The 20,105-nt window shown below is 46.0% G+C and overlaps 1 protein-coding gene across 1 annotated transcript in view; it reads left to right on the top strand.

Annotated features, from left to right (window-relative positions):
• dnm3a (dynamin 3a) overlaps positions 1–20,105 on the top strand; it is a 486,179-nt gene that overhangs the window by 182,793 nt on the left and 283,281 nt on the right. The window contains 2 exon segments of the mRNA XM_070887379.1: positions 142–209; positions 2,493–2,631. Of these exon segments, the coding sequence (XP_070743480.1) occupies positions 142–209; positions 2,493–2,631 (207 nt within the window).

The raw sequence follows: 20,105 nt of genomic DNA on the forward strand, positions 1-20,105 counted from the left end.
TTCAAATGATTAAAATAAACAGAAAGCATTAATTTTTGTGTACAAATTTATTTCCTTTGCATGGCCATAAGATGTCCCTGATGTCACTGTTTCTCACTTTCTGGTGGGAGGACTAAATAGTGCATTTTTAAAATTTTGTAGATGGAGTTTGATGAAAAGGAACTACGGAGAGAAATTAGCTATGCTATTAAGAATATCCATGGTATCAGGCAAGTTGTTTTGTAGGGTGATACTGACCATGTACCACAAAAGTTATGCATTTTAACCAGTAATATAGAAGAAAATGAAAATTATATATTTGCACTACAAATATCCTTTGTACATTTCCTGTTGTTTTAAATCCAATGTTTTGCACCAGTAATATCTCCTAGAACAGTAACATTATAGTACGATTGGTGTGGTAAGAAATTAATGCTATCATGATTTGTTTTCCTTCCCTATTTTTACAAATAAGATGTGGAACGTAAGAGCCAGATAAGTATTATATGAGGAATATTATTTTGGAAACGTCTTCTCCGATTGCATGCTATTATATAGTATTGTAAAGTATTTACAGCACAGAAACAGGCCAGTGTTTATGCTTCACACGAGCCTCCTCCCACCCTTCTTCACCTAATCCCATCAACATATCCTTCTATTCCTTTCTCTCTTGTATGTTTATCTAGCTTCTCCTTAAATGCATCTATGATATTCGACTCAACTACTTGTGGCAGTGGGTAAAGAAGTATCTCCTGAATTCCCGATGAGATTTATGAGTGACTGTATCATTTTTATTGCCCCTAGTTCTGGTTTTACCTGCAAGTGTAAACATCTTCTCTACGTCTACCCTATCAAACCCTTTCATAATCTCAAAGACCTCTATCAGGTCAAACCACAGGCTTCTCTTTTCTAGAGAAAAGAGACCCAGCTTGTTCAATCTTTCCTGATAGGTATAACCTCTCAGTTCTGGTATTATTCTAGTAAATCTTTTTTCCACCTTTTCCAGTGTCTTTTTATAATATAGAGATTGAACTGTTCACAGTACTCCAAGCATGGTCTAACCTAGGTTCCACAAAAGTTTAACATAACTTCACTGCTTTTCCATTCTGTCTGTCCAGAAGTGAACCACAGGGCTTTGTTTACTTTATGGTCTTAATAACCTGTGCCATTACTATTAGTGACTTGTGTATCTGTACCCCAGATTCCTCTACCCCATTTAGACACTTATTTTCCAAGGAATATGTGGCCTCCTTATTCTTCCTACCAAAATGTATCACCTCACACTTAGCTATATTGAAGTTTATTTGCCAATTACATGCAACATATTTTTATAGCACAAGTTTGACATAATGGGATCTAATTCTAATTTCCCAAATTACTTGAAATATTTATGTTTCCATAACGGTTTAGGGGATTGGATTCAAGATTAAGGCATTTAATTTAATATTAGAATTTAATTTCATATTGCTGAATCTAGCTTGGCCAGTAATCTTTCTGTAATGGGAATGTGCTATTAAAAACATGAACAAATGGTTCCTTTGAGTCTATGACTAAAACTATCATGAAGTATCCAACATGGGAAGAATAGCAGTTAAAAAAATTAAGCAATTAAATTAATTCCTGTCCTTGTATGTTCACTGCTACCTTGGTTTTTATGGCCAAAGCAGATTGATTTAAAAATGTTTTAGAGACAAATGTTCCTTGTTGATTTGCTGTCCTTACCATATATGATGGATGACTTCATTTGAAGAACAAGAAATGTGACACCTGGATTGATTGATCTAGCTTTATTAGTAAAAGGAATTTACTCAAAGACTTGCTTGCTCTGATGAGTTTTATAATATTTTATAATCTTTACTTTTAAGAGTGCTACTTGGAATTCTTTTGCAGGTAGAGCTAATTGATTATAGTGTATAATTTTAATTCTGTAACTATGGAATAGAAAGTATACCATTTCCTAATTTAAAAAGGTATAGTGTGCATATTTGAATTAATTTTTTTGCAGCCTGCAATTTTGTTTCACTGCCAAGATTGAAACCTTATATAAGCTAACGGTGTAATGTTCAGATTCAGTGTTAGCTGTAATCAACCTCACTCCAATTTCAAATATTTTACCTACGTTGTTATATTGAAAAACAGTCAAAGATATTCTCTGAACAATGTGAAGTAGTTGCATGATGTTTGCTAAGGACATAAATGCAGCAAAGTATATTAAGATTTATAAGTATATTAAGATTTATATTATAAATATATGATGTAGTTGATTTTTTCTTGTTTAAATCTGGCAAGTGGTCTTATTTAGGTTGAGTTACCTGTTTCAGGGTTCAATTTTCCCTTTGTTACAGCTTATCTTCCTTTTTTAAGTGATGTAAGAAATCCACTGTGCATGCAAAAATAGTTTCAAGGATTGCTTTGGAAGTTGCTGAAGATTTTAGTAAGTGATGCATGTGCATGCCTTTCTCAGTGCAATCTATATCAAGATTGATATTTCTCATTGTCTTTAATGCCTACAGACCAGGTTTGTTTACCCCTGACATGGCCTTTGAAACTATTGTGAAGAAACAGATTGTGAAACTCAAGGAACCTTGCCTGAAGTGCGTGGATTTGGTTATCCAAGAATTAATACATACAGTTAGACAGTGTAGCTATAAGGTAAAAAAAAACCTCCCCAACTTTTATTTTGTGCATATTTGTTGGCAGATATAGTGATAAAACAAATATTTTAACATTCAATAAAATAAGCATCCTCATCAGTGCAGCAACATTGTATATGAGTCATATGTGCTGCTAGGGAGCTTGACACTGAACTTTACTGACTTTCCTCAGGCCTCTCCTAACATTACATAAAGTAAACTATAAATAGTGGTGTGTGTCCAAGTAGAAACACATCTTTGGGTTCATATAACTTTGAGAAACTGTTCAAGATTTGCCCTTAGGTCTTGCAGTGTCATCTGTACTCCTTGATGTGTTACTGCATTAGCACATCTGGTTACTTTTATCATTTTGTATATATATGTATACAATGCAGGTAATAATTGTCACCTGCAGAAACAGTCAATTAGTATTTTTACAGAAATCCTGAGATAAATTTGTAACATTTGCCTTTTTCAAACAAATGTTATATATATAATAATTTCAAAAGCTTAAATTACAATGAGCATTCAACAGAAAGGAAAGATCCATTTTTCACGTTAGGGAGCATTATGCATTTTAAAATATGTGATAAAAATAATTAGACATTGTGAATAAAAAAAAAACAAAGGAGTTTATTTGATGAATACAAAGGGAAAGCAGTTGAATTCATTATTGGCCATCTATTGTGCATATGTAGAGTTGCTGCTCAGTATTATGTGATGCATTTATACAGAAAGTAGAAATGAGTCACAACAACATTTAGACAGCATCTTAAACGTAGAAAAATGTCCCAAGGCTCTACACAAAAACGTAATCAGTCAAAACTGGATATTGAGCCAAAGAAGGAGGAGGGGTAACAAAAAGTTTGGTGAAAGAGATGGGTTTTAAAGAAGGTCTTAAAGGAGGAGAAGTAGGTGGAGAGGCAGAAAGGTCTAGGAGCGAATTCCAGAACATGGGGCTTAGACAGCTTGATATCATCGCCAAGTCCAATTGTAAATCCTTGTAATAAGTATGTTTTCCTGCATGGATCAATGGATAGCAATCAAGAGTGGGAATCCTGGCTGATTTTATTTTTCTCTGTCTCTTAGCTGAGGGGCATTGAGGCTAATTGTAATGTTTCAAATATTGCCACTTCAGAGACCTGCTAACTTGGCACAGACGAGTTGTTGTGATATCAATTGAATATCTATGTCAAGCAAGAATATCCTATCAGGCATTGCAATGTCAGTTTTCATATACATTTTAATAGCCAAATCAATCATCAGTGAATTTGGATCAAATTCACTATTTTATTTTGGTGGTTTTTGTCGTGATACTCTGCTGAAATTCAAGGAGCTAATCATAATCAATTTGATAATGACAATATTTACTTGGTACTCTCACCAATGTAAAAACTATTTCAGTAGAAATTGACTAAATTATAGTGAAGTTTTTGAGAATGTTGAGATTAATACAAAAAAATATTGTTTTGAATGAAGCTGCTCAGCATTGCACTACCTGTTTTCAAATTTTAACAGCAATTTCTATAAGGTGCTGTGAATTTTACAATAGGAAAAAAAGTAAGGATGTCACACCATTTGTTAACATCATCACAGGACAAATCAGCAAAGATCTCACTGATAGCATAGTTAGCATTGAGCTGATAATTTAAAAAAGGTTATAGGTTTTAATTTCCATTAATTAATTATCAATGAGGTGGACAGTGATAACTTTAATTGACAGTTGACTAAAATATTTATTAGGCAGGGAACTGGGATTAAGTAATCAAATGCAAGCCACAAAGCTAACACACAAATCAAACTATTGCTCATGTTTTAGTAATTTTATTGTTAAAATACTGTTCATATTTGTCTTGTGTTTTTGAACAAGTATCTGTGATCACTTCTAGTCTATCAGAGACTGTCCATTCTATTCCTGAGCTAATGGGGTTGCCCTTCCCACACTTTGCATGGGAGACGCTGAGGCTATCAACTAAACCAATTTAATAGTCAGGTGAAATTATTTTCATTATAGACATGATGATATTTTCATTATATGTGGTAATTGCATAATTCCAAGCATCAAGGCTAATGTGAAAGCAGAGTTCTATGCCCTGTTTCAGATTATATGTTGGAGATAGCCACTGCTGCTCTGTCAATAAGATATCTACTATTTCACTTAAACTTTCATATAGGCTGTGTATCAAAATCCTGCTGCCTCCACTATCCCTGAGCACAGCAGCCGCTTCTTTGTGACCACTGACATTATCCATGCAGGTAATCCTTCAGGCTGCATAGTGAAAGGAATTGTGATGAGGACACTGCCATCCTCTGCAAATGTGCTGTATTCCGATCTAGTAAGTCAGCAACCGCCACAAAAGACACTGCTCATTTTGAGAATCCTACTAATCTCCTAAGAACGCATTCATTAAAGATCCTAGGGCTGAAATTGAGCCCTGCCCCAAATGGGGCGCACCTCCTGTTTTTGAAAGTTTTTCAATGGGGCGGAGATACAGGAGAAATTCACATCTTTGAATTTTTTTTTGCCTCGATGCGATGTTCCGGTCGGCTGTGGGGCAGAAGTGCCCTTGCAGCGGGTCCGCCACCCCGACCAGTTATCAACATGTCGCTGATGACGTCAGCGGCCGCGGACGTGCCTCGTCGCAACATGCCTCCCGTTCAGTTAAAGGGGAGAGCCGCTGCGAACTCTGCACCAACTTTAGTGGCAAACACTGGGCCATCGGGGAGGGTTTCGGCCGGCCCAGCAGCCTGGCACCCAAGAGGGGGTTCCAGGCTGCCTGTTGGCGGTGCGGCTGAACCCGTGGCCATAATTATCAGCCCGACGTGACAGTCGGCTGGCAAAATAAAAATAACATTACGTCGCTGGCAGTGCCACCTTCCCTTTAAGGGCGGCTGTGCTGCCAAGTCACAGAGCGTTTACCAGCAACAAAAGCTGTCTGGAGCGCTGACTGGCAGTGGCGCCGCTCCTGCGGGGCAATTTTGAGAGAGGGGCATTTTCGGGAAGGGGTTGCTGCCGGTTGGTAAGGCGGGAAAACGGGTGGAGTGGTCCCCGACATCGTTCCAAAACTGAGGACGGGCAATTTTAAAAATGGCAGCCCCTCCGCGGAGACTCGGCGGCCATTCCGCACCACATGTGGCCGCTGCTTTCAGGGGGCGGGAGGCCTTATAGAAAGGGGCAATTTCGGCCCGTTTCTACTTTCTGCCATTTTGGAATCCCAAAAATGGTAAATAGCATAGTTGGTGAGGAAGTATACTGCATATTATTTATTAGTATTACTGCAACTCAATTGGAAAACAACGCTCTGTTCGGAAACTTGCTTTCTGTGGTGACTCATTTCCTGACTATGAAATGTGCTGACAAGGCAGAAGCTTGTCTTCTTGTTTACCCCATCTTGTGGTGGCGTACCAAATTGTGAATAACAAGATCTAAGAAATCATTTAAGCTACTACTTTCGCCTAGCATTCATTTTGATGTAGATCTTCATTGGAAATTATTAAATACTAATTTCTATTCATGTACATTAAAGTTACAGGGGGCCAAAATTGCCCCTCTCCTTAAGGCCTGTTACCACTGCAAAGCAGCGGCCACGCTGCGTAGTAGAGTGGCCACTGACTTTTTTGTGGAATGGCCACTGATAGCCCAATTGCCCCACGTGTTTTCCCAGCGGTGCCCCGATTTCCCCCCCCCCCCCCCACCACTCCATTGCTGCCGATCCGTGGTAAGTGCGTCATCACCATGTGCACCGCCAATCTAACCCCCCGCCTGGTGGTGCCAATACAAACTTTTTCCCGGTGATCCAGTGAGGCTGTGACCTTCTGCAGCGGCGGTACTTCTTCCGTTAATGAGGAGGGCGCACTGCCGCCATGATTTTTCTTGTCGGCCGACTGCTATGTCGGCCCGACAAATATGCCCCCGGGTTCGGACGGGCACGCCAAGATGGGGTGCCAGGCTGCTCGACCGGCTGAAACCCTCCCTGGAGGTCCAGTGGCCCAATGTTTAAAAATCGCAGAGGCTCTCCTCTGTAAGTGAAGGGGAGAGCCGCAGTGACGCGGCGTCATGATGACATCATCGCGGCGGTAACTCTGCTCCGCACCCAACTTCCACTCCTCAGTTACCGTCACCGCTGCGACTTTGTCTCTCAGGTGTAGTTACCACGCCCATTAAGACCGACTTCCGGATCAAAACAAAAAAAGCCAAAGAGCCAAATGTCGCGCAAGAGTCGACCTGAACCGCAGCTGCGGTAAAAACCATCAAAACGGGGTGGAGCGCTCCGTTTTGAGTGGGGGACAGTTTCTACCCCAAGATGTTCTTTTTATTCATACAATTTATCAATCTTTCTGATTCACTTTGGATGATAAAGTTTTATGAATTTATTTCTCTGTAAGCATCCATTGTGTCATCCATTGAATCCATTACTAGAAAAAGGAACATTTTCAGAAATTGGGTGAGAAATTCGGTATTGCCCCGGTTGGGGTGCTAAGTTTTTAAAAGTTGGAGAATTAGCGCCAGGCGCTAATCCTTCTGACCTCCCGCTAAACTGATGGTTTATCTAAAATGATGCTAAATCAAGCGCTAATCACCTAACTCAGGGTGCGACACATAGAAACATAGAAAATAGGTGCAGGAGTAGGCCATTCGGCCCTTCGGGCCTGCACCGATATTCAATAAGATCATGGCTGATCATTCGCTCAGTACCCCTTTCCTGCTTTCTCTCCATACCCCTTGATCCCCTTGGCTGTAAGGGCCATATCTAACTCCCTCTTGAATATATCCAATGAACTGGCATCAACAACTCTCTGCAGCAGGGAATTCCACAGGTTAACAACTTTTGAGTGAAGACGTTTCTCCTCATCTCAGTCCTAAATGGCTTACCTCTTATCCTAAGACTATGTCCCCTGGTTCTGGACTTCCCCAACATCGGGAACATTCTTCCCGCATCTAACCTGTCCAGTCCCATCAGACTCTTATATGTATCTATGAGATCCCCTCTCATCCTTCTAAACTCCAGTGAATAAAGGCCCAGTTGATCTAGTCTCTCCTCATATGACAGTCCAGCCATCCTGGGAATCAGTCTGGTGAACCTTCGCTGCACTCCTTCAATAGCAAGAACATTCTTCCTCAGATTAGGAGACCAAAACTGAACACAATATTCCAGGTGAGGCCTCACTAAGGCCCTGTACAACTGCAGTAAGACCTCCCTGCTCCTATACTCAAATCCCCTAGCTATGAAGGCCAACATAACATTTGCCTCCTTCACCACCTGCTGTACCTGCATGCCAACTTTCAATGACTGATGTACCATGACACCCAGGTCTTCTCCCCTTTTCCGAATCTTCCGCCATTCAGATAATATTCTGCCTTTGTGTTTTTGCCCCCAAAATGGATAACCTCACATTTATCTACATTAAACTGCATCTGCCATGCATTTGCTCACTCACTTAACCTGTCCAAGTCACCCTGCAGCCTCTTAGCACCCTCCTCACAGCTCACACTGCCACCCAGTTTAGTGTCATCTGCAAACTTGGAGATATTACACTCAATTCCTTTATCTAAATCGTTAATGTATATTGTAAAGAGCTGGGGTCCCAGCACTGAGCCCTGCGGCACTCCACTAGTCACTGCCTGCCATTCTGAAAAGGACCCGTTTATCCCGACTCTCTGCTTCCTGTCTGCCAACCAGTTCTCTATCCACATTAGTACATTACCCCCAATACCATGTGCTTTGATTTTGCACACCAATCTCTTGTGCTGGAGCTTGTCAAAAGCCTTTTGAAAGTCCAAATACACCACATCCACTGGTTCTCCCTTGTCCACTCTGCTAGTTACATCCTCAAAAAATTCCAGAAGATATGTCAAGCATGATTTCCCTTTCATAAATCCATGTTGACTTGGACCGATCCTGTCACTGCTTTCCAAATGCACTGCTATTTCATCCTTAATGATTGATTCCAACATTTTCTCCACTACTGATGTCAGGCTAACCGGTCTATAATTACCTGTTTTCTCTCTCCCTCCCTTTTTAAAAAGTGGTGTTACATTAGCTACCCACCAGTCCATAGGAACTGATCCAGAGTCAATAGACTGTTGGAAAATGATCACCAATGCATCCACTATTTCTAGGGCCACTTCCTTAAGTACTCCGGGATATAGGCTATCAGGCCCCGAGGATTTATCGGCCTTCAATCCCATCAATTTCCTGAACACAATTTCCCACCTAATAAGGATATTCTTCAGTTCCTCCTTCTCACTAGACCCACTGTCCCCTAGTACTTTCGGAAGATTATTTGTGTCTTCCTCCGTGAAGACAGAACCGAAGTATTTGTTCAATTGGTCTGCCATTTCTTTGTTCCCCATTATAAATTCACCTGAATCCGACTGCAAGGGACCTACGTTTGTCTTCACTAATCTTTTTCTCCACATATTTATAGAAGCTTTTGCAGTCAGTTTTTATGTTCCCTTCAAGCTTCCTCTCGTACTCTATTTTCCCCCTCTTAATTAAACCCTTAGTCCTCCTCTGTTGAATTCATTTCTCCCAGTCCTCGGGTTTGTTGCTTTTTCTAGCCAACTTATATGCCTCTTCCTTGGTTTTAACACTACCCTTAATTTCCCTTGTTAGCCACGGTTGAGCCACCTTCCCCGTTTTATTTTTACTCCAGACAGGAATATACAATTGCTGAAGTTCATCCATGTGATCTTTAAATGTTTGCCATTGCTTATCCACCGTCAACCCTTTAAGTATCCTTTGCCAGTCTATTCTAGCCAACACGCAGGGGTGCTACCTGCAGAGCAATAACCAATTTCAAGTGCACTCCAATCGGGACTCGACATTCACATTGGCTCCTTCCAGTTGTTAAAAGGGAGGTTGAATCATTCTGCACATCATTCTCAACATTGCTGGCTCAGAAGGTGACCTCGAAGCAACTCAACAGCTACACCTCTTATCCTCATGGCGGATCCAAGTCCCAGGAAGAGTGCTCGGCATTTCAGCGACCAGGCATTGAAAGAGGAGGGCAGTGCTATTCCCAGCCACTCTCCATTGCCCCAGGTCTTAAGGGCAATGTGGAGGAAAGTTCCCAGGAAGTCTCGGCCAGCAGCGTGGTCCTCAGGAAAAAATTCAACGACCTCACTCGGGTGGTATGGGTGAGTACATACTTCAGCATCTGAACCTCAGTCTACACACTGTACAAACCACCACACTCACTACTCACCCACCAAGCATCTCCACCTACTAAACCTCACATCCCATGCCTTGCGTTCAATCACAGCTGTTCAACTATGGCAGACACATCTCACTCACACACTTTCCTTTCTCTTGCAGGTCAAGATGGCCCACAATAGAAGGGAGCAGTAATGAACAGGCAGGGGTGAAGCGGATATCCAACAGCTTTCAGACCTGGAAGAGCGAGTGCTGAGAGTCATCGGGCGCCAGATGGTGGGCACCTTGGCCGTCGGCGACCTCCTTGGGGGCAACAACGGTATGTTCATCCCCTCTCCTCTCATCCCACAAACCTTTTCCACTATCCCGCTCCTGATACTATCTGCATTCCTGGCTTCCCTCCTACCCCCCTCCTGCCCTCAATGCGAGTCTTGTGCCTTTATGCTTTCAAGTAATCAGCAACCAGATGACCAGTCTTTACCTGAGCCTTCCAGTGAGAGTGAGGCGGGAGAAGAGGAGACGGTAGAAAGCACCATGTCACTGCATGTCTCACCCGCAGGCACCGCCTCAGATACTCGGACTACGCGATCTTTAGAGGCAAGTTTAGTAGAGGGGTTGGCACTGGTTAATGCACCAGGGACGAGTGGGCTGCAGAAAGGCCAGGGGGACAGGGTTAGCTCGGGGGCCAGCTTCCCAGAGGCTAAGTTTGCGTGTGAGTTCTGCTGCACAGGACTCAGATGAGGGTCTCGATGGGTGATGGGCATGCATATGGAGATCATAGGTGCAATGGCAAGGGTGCCCAAGAGCCTCTCGATAATGGTAAGGAGCGTGGAAGAGTCCGCCTCCAACATTGCACAGAGTTCTGTGCACACCATGAAGCCCATCATTTGCAGTCTGCAAAGGTTAGTGGACCAGAGAGACCGTGGCGACCCGGTCATGATGACGCGTGTCATGGGCGATGTGGCAGCATCCGTTGCAGCACTGACGGAAGCCATGCAACGTCTTAGTGCTGTAATGCAGTCTCAGCTTGACTGCTGCCATCGTTGCTTCGGGCCACCACAGGGCACCGTGGATCTGAGTGTTGCAGCAGGCCAGCAATCCGTGCTCCAGCAGATTGGTAGGGATGCTGAGGTGCTGCTCCGGGAGCGTGCCAGTTGAGCAGGATCCTGCTATCCTCAGGATGACAGCATTCCTGATCCCACTCTGCAACTCCGCCATTGCACTTGTCGTTGCCTGTCATCCAGCCAGCCCAGACTGCCGCCGCCCGGCCTGAGGTGGTGTAGTGTACAGCCGGGTCTTCCAGGCTTCGAGCTGGTCGAGGGCGTCCTGCAAGACCATCTGTAGTCTCTGGTACCGGCACTCAGCAGCCTTCCACCAGTCCTGCTGCAGCCACTGGGGACAGTCTACATAGGAGCAGTAGATTAGGAAAAGGCACTATAAAGAGGGAATGTAAGGGTTTGCACAAGGGTGATTAGTTAATATTGTTGTTGTCTATATACTGAATGTTGATAAATTTATTGATGGAATGTTGCAGATTTTGTGCTGTCACTCATTTCAGCTTTGCGCTATGATATGACACCCGAAATGGATGGAATGATGGGTACATGGTGAGCAACGGGGACGAGGTGAGCAACCGGGATATGGCTAGAATTTATTAGAAACACAGTCGGTGAGGTGGTCACGGACCGCCCTTCCAGAAGGCTGATTGAGTGGCTGCCTCCTCCCTCGCTGCTGTTCCTCATCCTCCTCTCCCTCGTCCTCCTCCTCAGTTGGTCTCGCTATGTCTGGTGGCAATGGCTGGGCCCTTGTGATTGCCAGGTTTTGCAGCATGCAGCACAGCAGGACAAATAGGGACACCCACTCAGCCGAGTACTGGAGGGCTCCTCCTGAGTATTCAAGGCAGCGTACCCATTGATTGAACATGCCGATGTTCTGCTCGATAATGTTCCTGGTGGCGACACGAGCAGCAGTCTTGGGGTTGCGGCAGAGAATCGTGAGCCACATGGAGAGTGGATAGCCTTCATCTCCGACCACCCAGCCGCGAGCTTGATGATGTGGCTGGCACACTGGTCTTGCGCAGGATGAAAGCATCGTGGCTGCTGCCAGGATAGCAGGCATTGACGGTGAGGATTCGTTGTCTGTGGTCGCACACCAACTGGACATTAAGTGAGTGGTAGCCTTTGCAGTTACGGAATACCTCAGGATTGTTACAGGGTGCTCGCAAAGCAATGTGGGTGCAGTCAATGGCGCCCTGCACCATGGATAAGCCTGCTATCCTGGAAAAGCCACATGCACACTTGTCCTACTTCTCTCTGGTAATGGGAAAGGAAATGTAGTCCCTTCTCCTGCTGTGGAGATGCTCTGCGACCTCCCGGATTCAGCAATAGATGGCAAACTGCGATATGTTAAATATTTTTCCTACTGCAGACTGGAAGGATCCGCTGGCGTAGAAATTGAGCGCGCGGTGACCTTGACTGTCATTGAGAGAGCCGTGGTGGTCCTGATCTGAGGCTCGAGGATGTGGCAGAGCTCTGTTACCACCTCCCTGCTGAAGCGGAGCCTTCTAAGACACTGCTCCTCAGTTAAATTTGTGTAGGAGAAGTGCTCCCGGAATGCGCTGGGAGGGTAAGGCTTCCTGTTGAGAGCCCTGTTAGCCCTCCTCCCTCTGGCCACATTTTCCGATCTTTCTCTCTGCCTCTGCTGCCTCCATTGTTGATGCTGGAGGGCGAGGTCAAGTGCCAGTACAGCCCCCATTAACGTATCCAAGTGGAGGACTTCGAAATCTCAGCAGAGTGAAAGTGATGAATTTTTAGCAGGCAGTATCCTCCTGAAAGTAAGAAACGTTTAACTCACTGTAAACTGCTGTTTCGCTATGTGACAGCATTGATTGGCGACTGGATGTTGATCCCTTTAAATACCGCTCCTACAACGGCCATCCGAATCCATCATGCCTCCGCTTCCTGTCGTTGTTCATGCCAGGCGCTAAGGCAGGGAGCAACGGTCAATTTTGCATCTAGGCCATGAACGGGGCGCTCCAAACGCATTGATGTCACGATCTGGCAGCCACTAAAGGGTTAGGCGCTGAATGTTTGCACCAGCGCTAAATCCCAGGTGAATTTTGCATGTGGCGTTGGATTTGCCGTGCCCGCCGCAAACCCATTAGTGACCCGTTAGCAGCCCCGCCCCCAGGCACTAACAGGAGGCGTTAACATGCTGAATTTCTCTCACATTGTGTTTCAATTTGAGTGATCACATTTTGCAAAGCTGTGGTGAATCTACCCCCTAGATGGCATTGTAACAGGCCATCTTTCAACTCTGGGAATTAATTAATGGAGAAAAATTAAAGTACAGTGGCTTTGATTTAATTTGGGCATCTTGAGCTTTTCTGCAACGCTATGTGCTCAAGAACATTGAAATTCATCGACATTTAACATATACATGCCAACCTGCTAAAGCTGGAAAAAGCTGATGCACAACTTCAAAAGAGCTGGCGATTCAAAAAAATGCATACAACTCCTGGATATGGTAGCCTAGTAGTTATAGTACTGGACTAGCAATCCCGAAGTTCAAATCCTGCTGTGCCAAATACGTCATTGAATTTAATAAATCTTGTAATTTGTGGTCTAGCACCAGAAAAATAACCATGAAAACTTCTGAATTGTCTTAAAAGCCCACTGGATCACTATTGTTGTCCATGACAGCACTGGTAAGAGTGACCACTGCAGTCTCTGTGACTCGTTTCCATAGTAAGGACGTCCTTCATTGTCTATCACCATGCTAAGAGAGCCAAACTTAAGGACAGATCTAGCAGCCCAAAACTGGGCATCCATGAGGCATTTTGGGCCATCAGCAGCAGTGGAATTGTATCCCACCACAATCTATAACCTTAGCCTGACACATCTCTCACTCCTCAATCACTATCAAGCCAGGAGACTTACCCTGGAATGTAGAAGAACATGCCAGAAGTAGCACTAGGGATACCTTAGAATGAGGCACCGACCTAGTGAAGCTACTACACAGGGCTACATGAATGCTAAACTCCGGATGCAGAGGGCTATAGGCAGAATTAAGCGGTTCCATGACCAACCGATTAGAATAATGCTCTGTAGCCCTACCACATCCAGTCAAGAATGATGGTGGACATCCAGGCAAATAACAGGTGGAGGAGGCTCCATAAATATATTCATCCTTAACCATGATCAAGTCCAACACGAGTGCAAATGTTGAGGTTGAAGTGTTTGCAAGCATCTTCAGCCAAAAGGCCGAGTGGACAATCCTATTCGGCCTCCTCACGCGATCCCCATCATCATAGATGCCAGTGTCCAGCCAATTCGGATCACTCCATGTGACAGTAAGTAGCGGCTCAGTGCACTGGACACTGTAAAGGCTGTGAATTCTGGGGACATCTCAACTGTAATGCTGAAGACTTATCCACCAGAATTAACTACTCCCCTGGCCAAGCTATTCTAACACAGGTCTGTCCTATCCACAAACCACAGGATAAATCTAACCCAGCTGATTGCCACTCTATTGGCCTCCCAATCTTCGATCAAGTGATGAAAAGTTATTATAGCACCACCAAACAGCAATTCACTGACTAATAACCTTAATATGTCCTTGCTATACAGTACAAATGCACACGAGGACCATGCTTGAGAGAAGGTCACTCTGTGACCAGTAACCTTTATTAGCCAGCACTGAAGTGGAGAAGATGGGTGGACCTTCCCCTTTTATACCTGAAAGTCCAGGTTAGGAGTGTCTCCCACAAGTTCACCACCTAGTGGTCAGTGTTCTCACGGTGTACAACTTAGGTCAGTTTATACATGGATTACAATGACAGTAGAATACATGACATTACCTCCCCCCGCATAGTCTTATTGGGATCACAGGTTAAGTCTCTCTGGCGGTTTACGCTCCCTTGTAGAGTGCCTGAGCTGGGGCTCCGGTTGTTGGGCGCTGGCCTGAGTGTCTGCTGTTTGCGATGCCTCAGGCCTGTCCGGACTGCCCACAGTGACTGGGCTCTCCTCCACTTGGTTCTGGTGTTCGGTCACCTGTGGTGGAGTGAATTCTACATCGTGTTCTTCCTCTGCTTCTTCTATGGGGTTGCTGAACCTCCTTTTTGTTTGATCCACATGTTTGCAGCAGATTTGTCCATTGGTAAGTTAAACTATCAGAATCCTATTCCTCTCTTTGGCAATCACAGTACCTATGAGCCATTTGGGCCCTGCAGCGTAGTTGAGGACAAAGACAGGGTGATTGACATCAATACATCGCGCCCTCGCATTCCCGTCATGGTAGTCACATTGTGACTGGCGCCTGCTCTCAACAATTTCTTTCATGGTGGGGTGTGTAAGGGATAACCTGGTTTTGAGCGTCCTTTTCATGAGCAGCTCTGCGGGTGGAACCCCTGTGAGCGAGTGTGGTCGGGATCTATTGGCCAACAGGAGACGTGATAAGCGGCTTTGTAGGGAACCCCCTTGTATTCTGAGCATCCCCTGTTTGATTATCTGCACTGCACGTTCCGCCTGGCCGTTTGAGGCCAGCTTGAATGGTGCTGTTCTGACATGGTTAATTCCATTGCCTGCCATGAAGTCCTGGAATTCAGTGCTTGTCAAGCACGAGCCATTGTCGCTGACCAAGACGTTCGGTAGACCATGGACGGCGAACATTGCCTGTAGACTTTCTACCGTGGCAGTAGATGTGCTTGAATTGAGAATGTCACACTCGGTCCATTTGGAGTAGGCGTCTACTACAACCAAAAACATTTTTCCCATGAAAGGACCTGTGTAGTCTACATGGATGCGTGACCATGGCTTGGCGGGCCAGGGGCTAAGGGGGGCTTCCCTGGGCGCATTGCCCAGCTGGGCACACGTGTTGCACCTGCGAACACAAAGTTCCGGGTGTGCATCTATCCCTGGCCATCAAACGTGTGACCTGGCAATTGCCTTCATCATGACAATGCCCAGGTGCTCATTGTGGAGTTCTCTGCCCATCTGGGGCATGACTGCTCGGTTTCCCCATAGTCGGCAATCGGCCTGAATTGAGAGTTCATCCTTGCGCCTGTGAAATGGTCTAAATTCCTCAGGGCATGCCCCGTACGTGGCTGTCCCAATCCCCATTCAGGACACATTTCTTGACTAAAGACAGTAGCGGGTCTCGATTTGTCCAGACTTTGATCTGACGGGCTGTCACGCTTTCGAAAGCTTCAACAGCCATGACCATCTCAGCAGCATGCTCGGATGCCCCCTCGGTGGTGGCTATTGGGAGCCTGCTGAGTGCATCGGTGCAGTTTTCAGTGCCCGGTCTGTGCCGAATTGTATAGTCATAGACGGCTAACGTGAGTGCCCATCTCTGTATGCGGGCCGACGCATTTGCATTTATGGTCTTGTTGTCGGCCAAAAGGGACGTTAGGGGTTTGTGATCTGTCTCCAGCTCAAATTTCCTGCCAAACAGCTACTGGTGCATTTTTTTTACTGCATATACACATGCAAGCGCATCCTTTTGTAACGCCTCTGTGCTAATGTAACGCCTCTGTTGCTAATGTAACGCCTCTGTTTAAAAAAGGGGGCAGACAAAAGGCAGGTAACTATAGGCCAGTTAGTTTAACATCTGTAGTGGGAAAAATGTTTGAAACTATCATTAAGGAAGAAATAGCGGGACATAATGGCTCCAAGTTTCCACATGATTTGCTCCTGATTTTTAGGAGCAATTGGTGTAGAACGGAGTATCTTAGAAATCGGAATTCTCGACATTTAGTTTGCTCCAGTTCTAGTCAGTTAGAACAGTTTCACTTTGGAACAGAATTATTTTTCCAAAGGGAGGCGTGTCCGGCCACTTACGCCTGATTTCAAAGTTTCGTGAGTGAAAACTTACTCCAAACTAACTTAGAATGGAGCAAGTGAAGATTTTTGTACGCTCGAAAAAACCTTGTCTACACTTGAGAAAATCAGGCGTAGGTTACAAATCAGGCGTAGGGAATGGTGGGGGGGGGGTGTTTAAAGGGAAGTTTACAAACATTAAACACTTCAGTTTTACAAATAAAGAGCCATCATCAATAATAAATGATAAATACATCAATAAATCAACCAATAAATCAATCAAAAAAAATTAATAAGAAATCATTAAAAAAAAAATCAATAAATAAAACATTTTCGACTTACCGGCTGCAGCACCGGGAGCCCTCCAACAGCGTGCTGGGATGCCCCCCTCAGTGTGTCTCTGTCAGTGTCTCTATCTCTCTGTCTGTCTTTGTGTCTCTCATTCTCTGTCTGTCAGTGTCTGTGTTTCTGACAGCGAGGAGGGGGGTAGAGGGGGAGAAGGGGGACGGATGGGGGAGGGATGGGGGAGAAGGGGGGGAAAGGAGATGGGGGGGAGAAGGGTGGAGAAGGAGATTGGGGGGGGGGGAGGAGATTTTTTTTTGGGGGGAAGGAGATTGCGGGGGGGTGGGGGGAAGGAGAAGGGGAGGGAGGCTGAACGGGCCGGGCCCGTCGCCAGCACCAGATTTACAGGTAGGTGGCGTTGGGTCGGGTCGGGTGGGTGGTGGGAGGGAGGTCGGTTCGGTTCGGGTCGGGGGGAGGGAGGGAGAGGGAGGTCAGGTCGGGTCCGGTCCGGGGGCGGGAGCGGGTGTTGGGGGCGGCGGGGGTGGGGGAGCGGGTGTCGGGTCCGGTCCGGAGGGGGGGGGGGTGAAGCGGGAGTCGAGTCGGGTCGGGAGGAAGCTGGGCGTGGGAGGAGCCTTATTCACGCAACCCCAGTGAGGCCATTCGGCCAGGGCTAGGGGCTGCGTGCTTCGGGCCCCTCCCACACAGTTTTGGGCGCCTGGAGCTACTGCACTTGCGTGCCCACTGTAGCGCGCATGTGCAGAGGTCCCGGCACTGTTTTCAGCGCAGGGACCTGGCTCCGCCCCCGACAGCTCGTGCTGCGCTGCGCCGAGGGCCAGAGGACCTGCAGGGAGGTGGAGAATACGGAGGTTTTTTTTAGGCGCACTTTGTGGCGCGAAAAACGGGCGTCCAGGTCGGGACTGCGCCGTTCTAGGCGCGGCTCGAAACTTGGGCCCCAAGATAGGAATAGTGCAATCAAGCAGACGCAGCATGGATTCATGAAGGGGAAATCATGTTAAACTAATTTACTGGAATTCTTTGAGGATATAACGAGCATGGTGGATAGAGGTGTACCGATGGATGTGGTGTATTTAGATTTTCAAAAGGCATTCGATAAGATGCCACACAAAAGGTAACTGCAGAAGATAAAGGTTCGCGGAGTCAGAGGAAATGTATTAGCATGGATAGAGAATTGGCTGGCTAACAGAAAGCAGAGAGTCGGGATAAATGGGTCCTTTTCGGGTTGGAAATGGGAAAGCGGGTTGTGTAGAGGACACAGAGAGGCTGCAAAGAGATTTGGATAGGTTAAGCGAATGGGCTAAGGTTTGGCAGATGGAATACAAGCCGGAAAGTGTGAGGTCATCCATGTTGGGAAAAAAACCAGTAAAAGGGAATATTTTTTGAATGGGGAGAAATTACAACATGCTGAGGTGCAGAGGGACCTGGGGGTCCTTGTGCATGAATCCCAAAAAGTTAGTTTGCAGGTGCAGCAGGTAATCAGGAAGGCGAATGGAATGTTGGCCTTCATTGCGAGAGGGATGGAGTACAAAAGCAGGGAGGTCCTGCTGCAACTGTATAGTGTATTGGTGAGGCCGCACCTGGAGTACTGCGTGCAGTTTTGGTCACCTTACTTAAGGAAGGATATACTGGCTTTGGAGGGGGTACAGAGACGATTCACGAGGCTGATTCCGGAGATGAGGGGGTTACCTTATGATGATAGATTGAGTAGACTGGGTCTTTACTCGTTGGCGTTCAGAAGGATGAGGGGTGATCTTATCGAAACATTTAAAATAATGAAAGGGATAGACAAGATAGAGGCAGAGAGGTTGTTTCCACTGGTAGGGGAGACTAGAACTAGGGGGCACAGCCTCAAAATACAGAGGAACCAATTTAAAACTGAGTTGCGAAGGAATTTCTTCTCCCAGAGGGTTGTGAATCTGTGGAATTCTCTGCCCAAGGAAGCAGTTGAGGCTAGCTCATTGAATGTATTCAAGTCACAGATAGGTAGATTTTTAACCAATAAGGGAATTAAGGGTTACGGGGAGCGGGCGGGTAAGTGGAGCTGAGTCCATGGCCAGATCAGCTATGATCTTGTTGAATGGCGGAGCAGGCTCGAGGGGCTAGATGGCCTACTTCTGTTCCTAATTCTTATGTTCTTATGTTCTTTTCTACCATCTCGTAGCCCCTTTCTGCCTGGGACAGACTTCTGGAGGCATAAGCTACCGGCTGTAACTGACCCTTGGCATTAACAGGCTGCAAACACACCTGACCCCAGAGGACGACGCATCGCATGTTAACACAAGTTTGTTACATGGGTCATATAGCGTTAACAGATTGTTGGAGCATACCAAATTGCGTGCTCTGTCAAAAGCCCTTTCCTGGCTGTCCCCCCAGACCCATTCGCGACCTTTGCGTAGGAGCATGTGTAGCGGCTCTAACAGCGTGCTCAATTTGGGAAGAAAGTTACCAAAATAGTTCAGGAGCCCCAGGAACGAACGCAGCTCCGTCATGTTACGGGGTCTGGGTGCTCTCTGGATCGCTTCCCTTTTGGACGCAGTAGGTCTGATCCTGTCTGCTGCTACCCTCACCCCCAGGAATTCTACCTCTGGAGCTAGGAAGACGCACTTCGCCTTTTTCAGTCGCAGACCTACCCGGTCCAGTCTGCGTAGCACCTCCTCCAGGTTATGGAGGTGTTCTTCAGTATCGCAACCCGTAATGAGGATGTCGTCTTGAAAAACCACTGTCCTTGGAATCGACTTGGAGACTTTCCATGTTTCATTGAAAGATCGCGGCGGCCGAGCGAATCCCGAACGGACATCTGTTGTACTCAAACAACTCCTTGTGTGTCGTGATGGTGGTCAGCTTCTTCGACTCACTCGCCAGCTCCTGGGTCATGTAAGCTGAGGTCAGGTCCAATTTTGAAAAAAGTTTGCCACCGGATAGCGTCGCAAAGAGTTCCTCCGCTCTCAGTAGCGGGTACTGGACTTGGTGTGACACCCGATTGATGGTGGCCTTATAATCACCACATATCCTGACCGACCCATCCGCCTTGAGCACCGGCACAATCGGGCTCGCCCAGTCACTGAATTCGACTGGCGAGATGATGCCTTCCCTCAGCAGGTGGTCCAATTCGCCTTCTATCTTTTCCCGCATCACGCTCTGGCCCTGTGGTATCCTGGCCTGGCGTCCAGGTTTATGTGAATCACTACCTTGGTCCCCATGAAAGTGCCAATGCCGGG

Source organism: Pristiophorus japonicus, chromosome 8 (genome assembly GCF_044704955.1).
Source record: "Pristiophorus japonicus isolate sPriJap1 chromosome 8, sPriJap1.hap1, whole genome shotgun sequence".
NCBI lineage: Eukaryota > Metazoa > Chordata > Chondrichthyes > Pristiophoridae > Pristiophorus > Pristiophorus japonicus.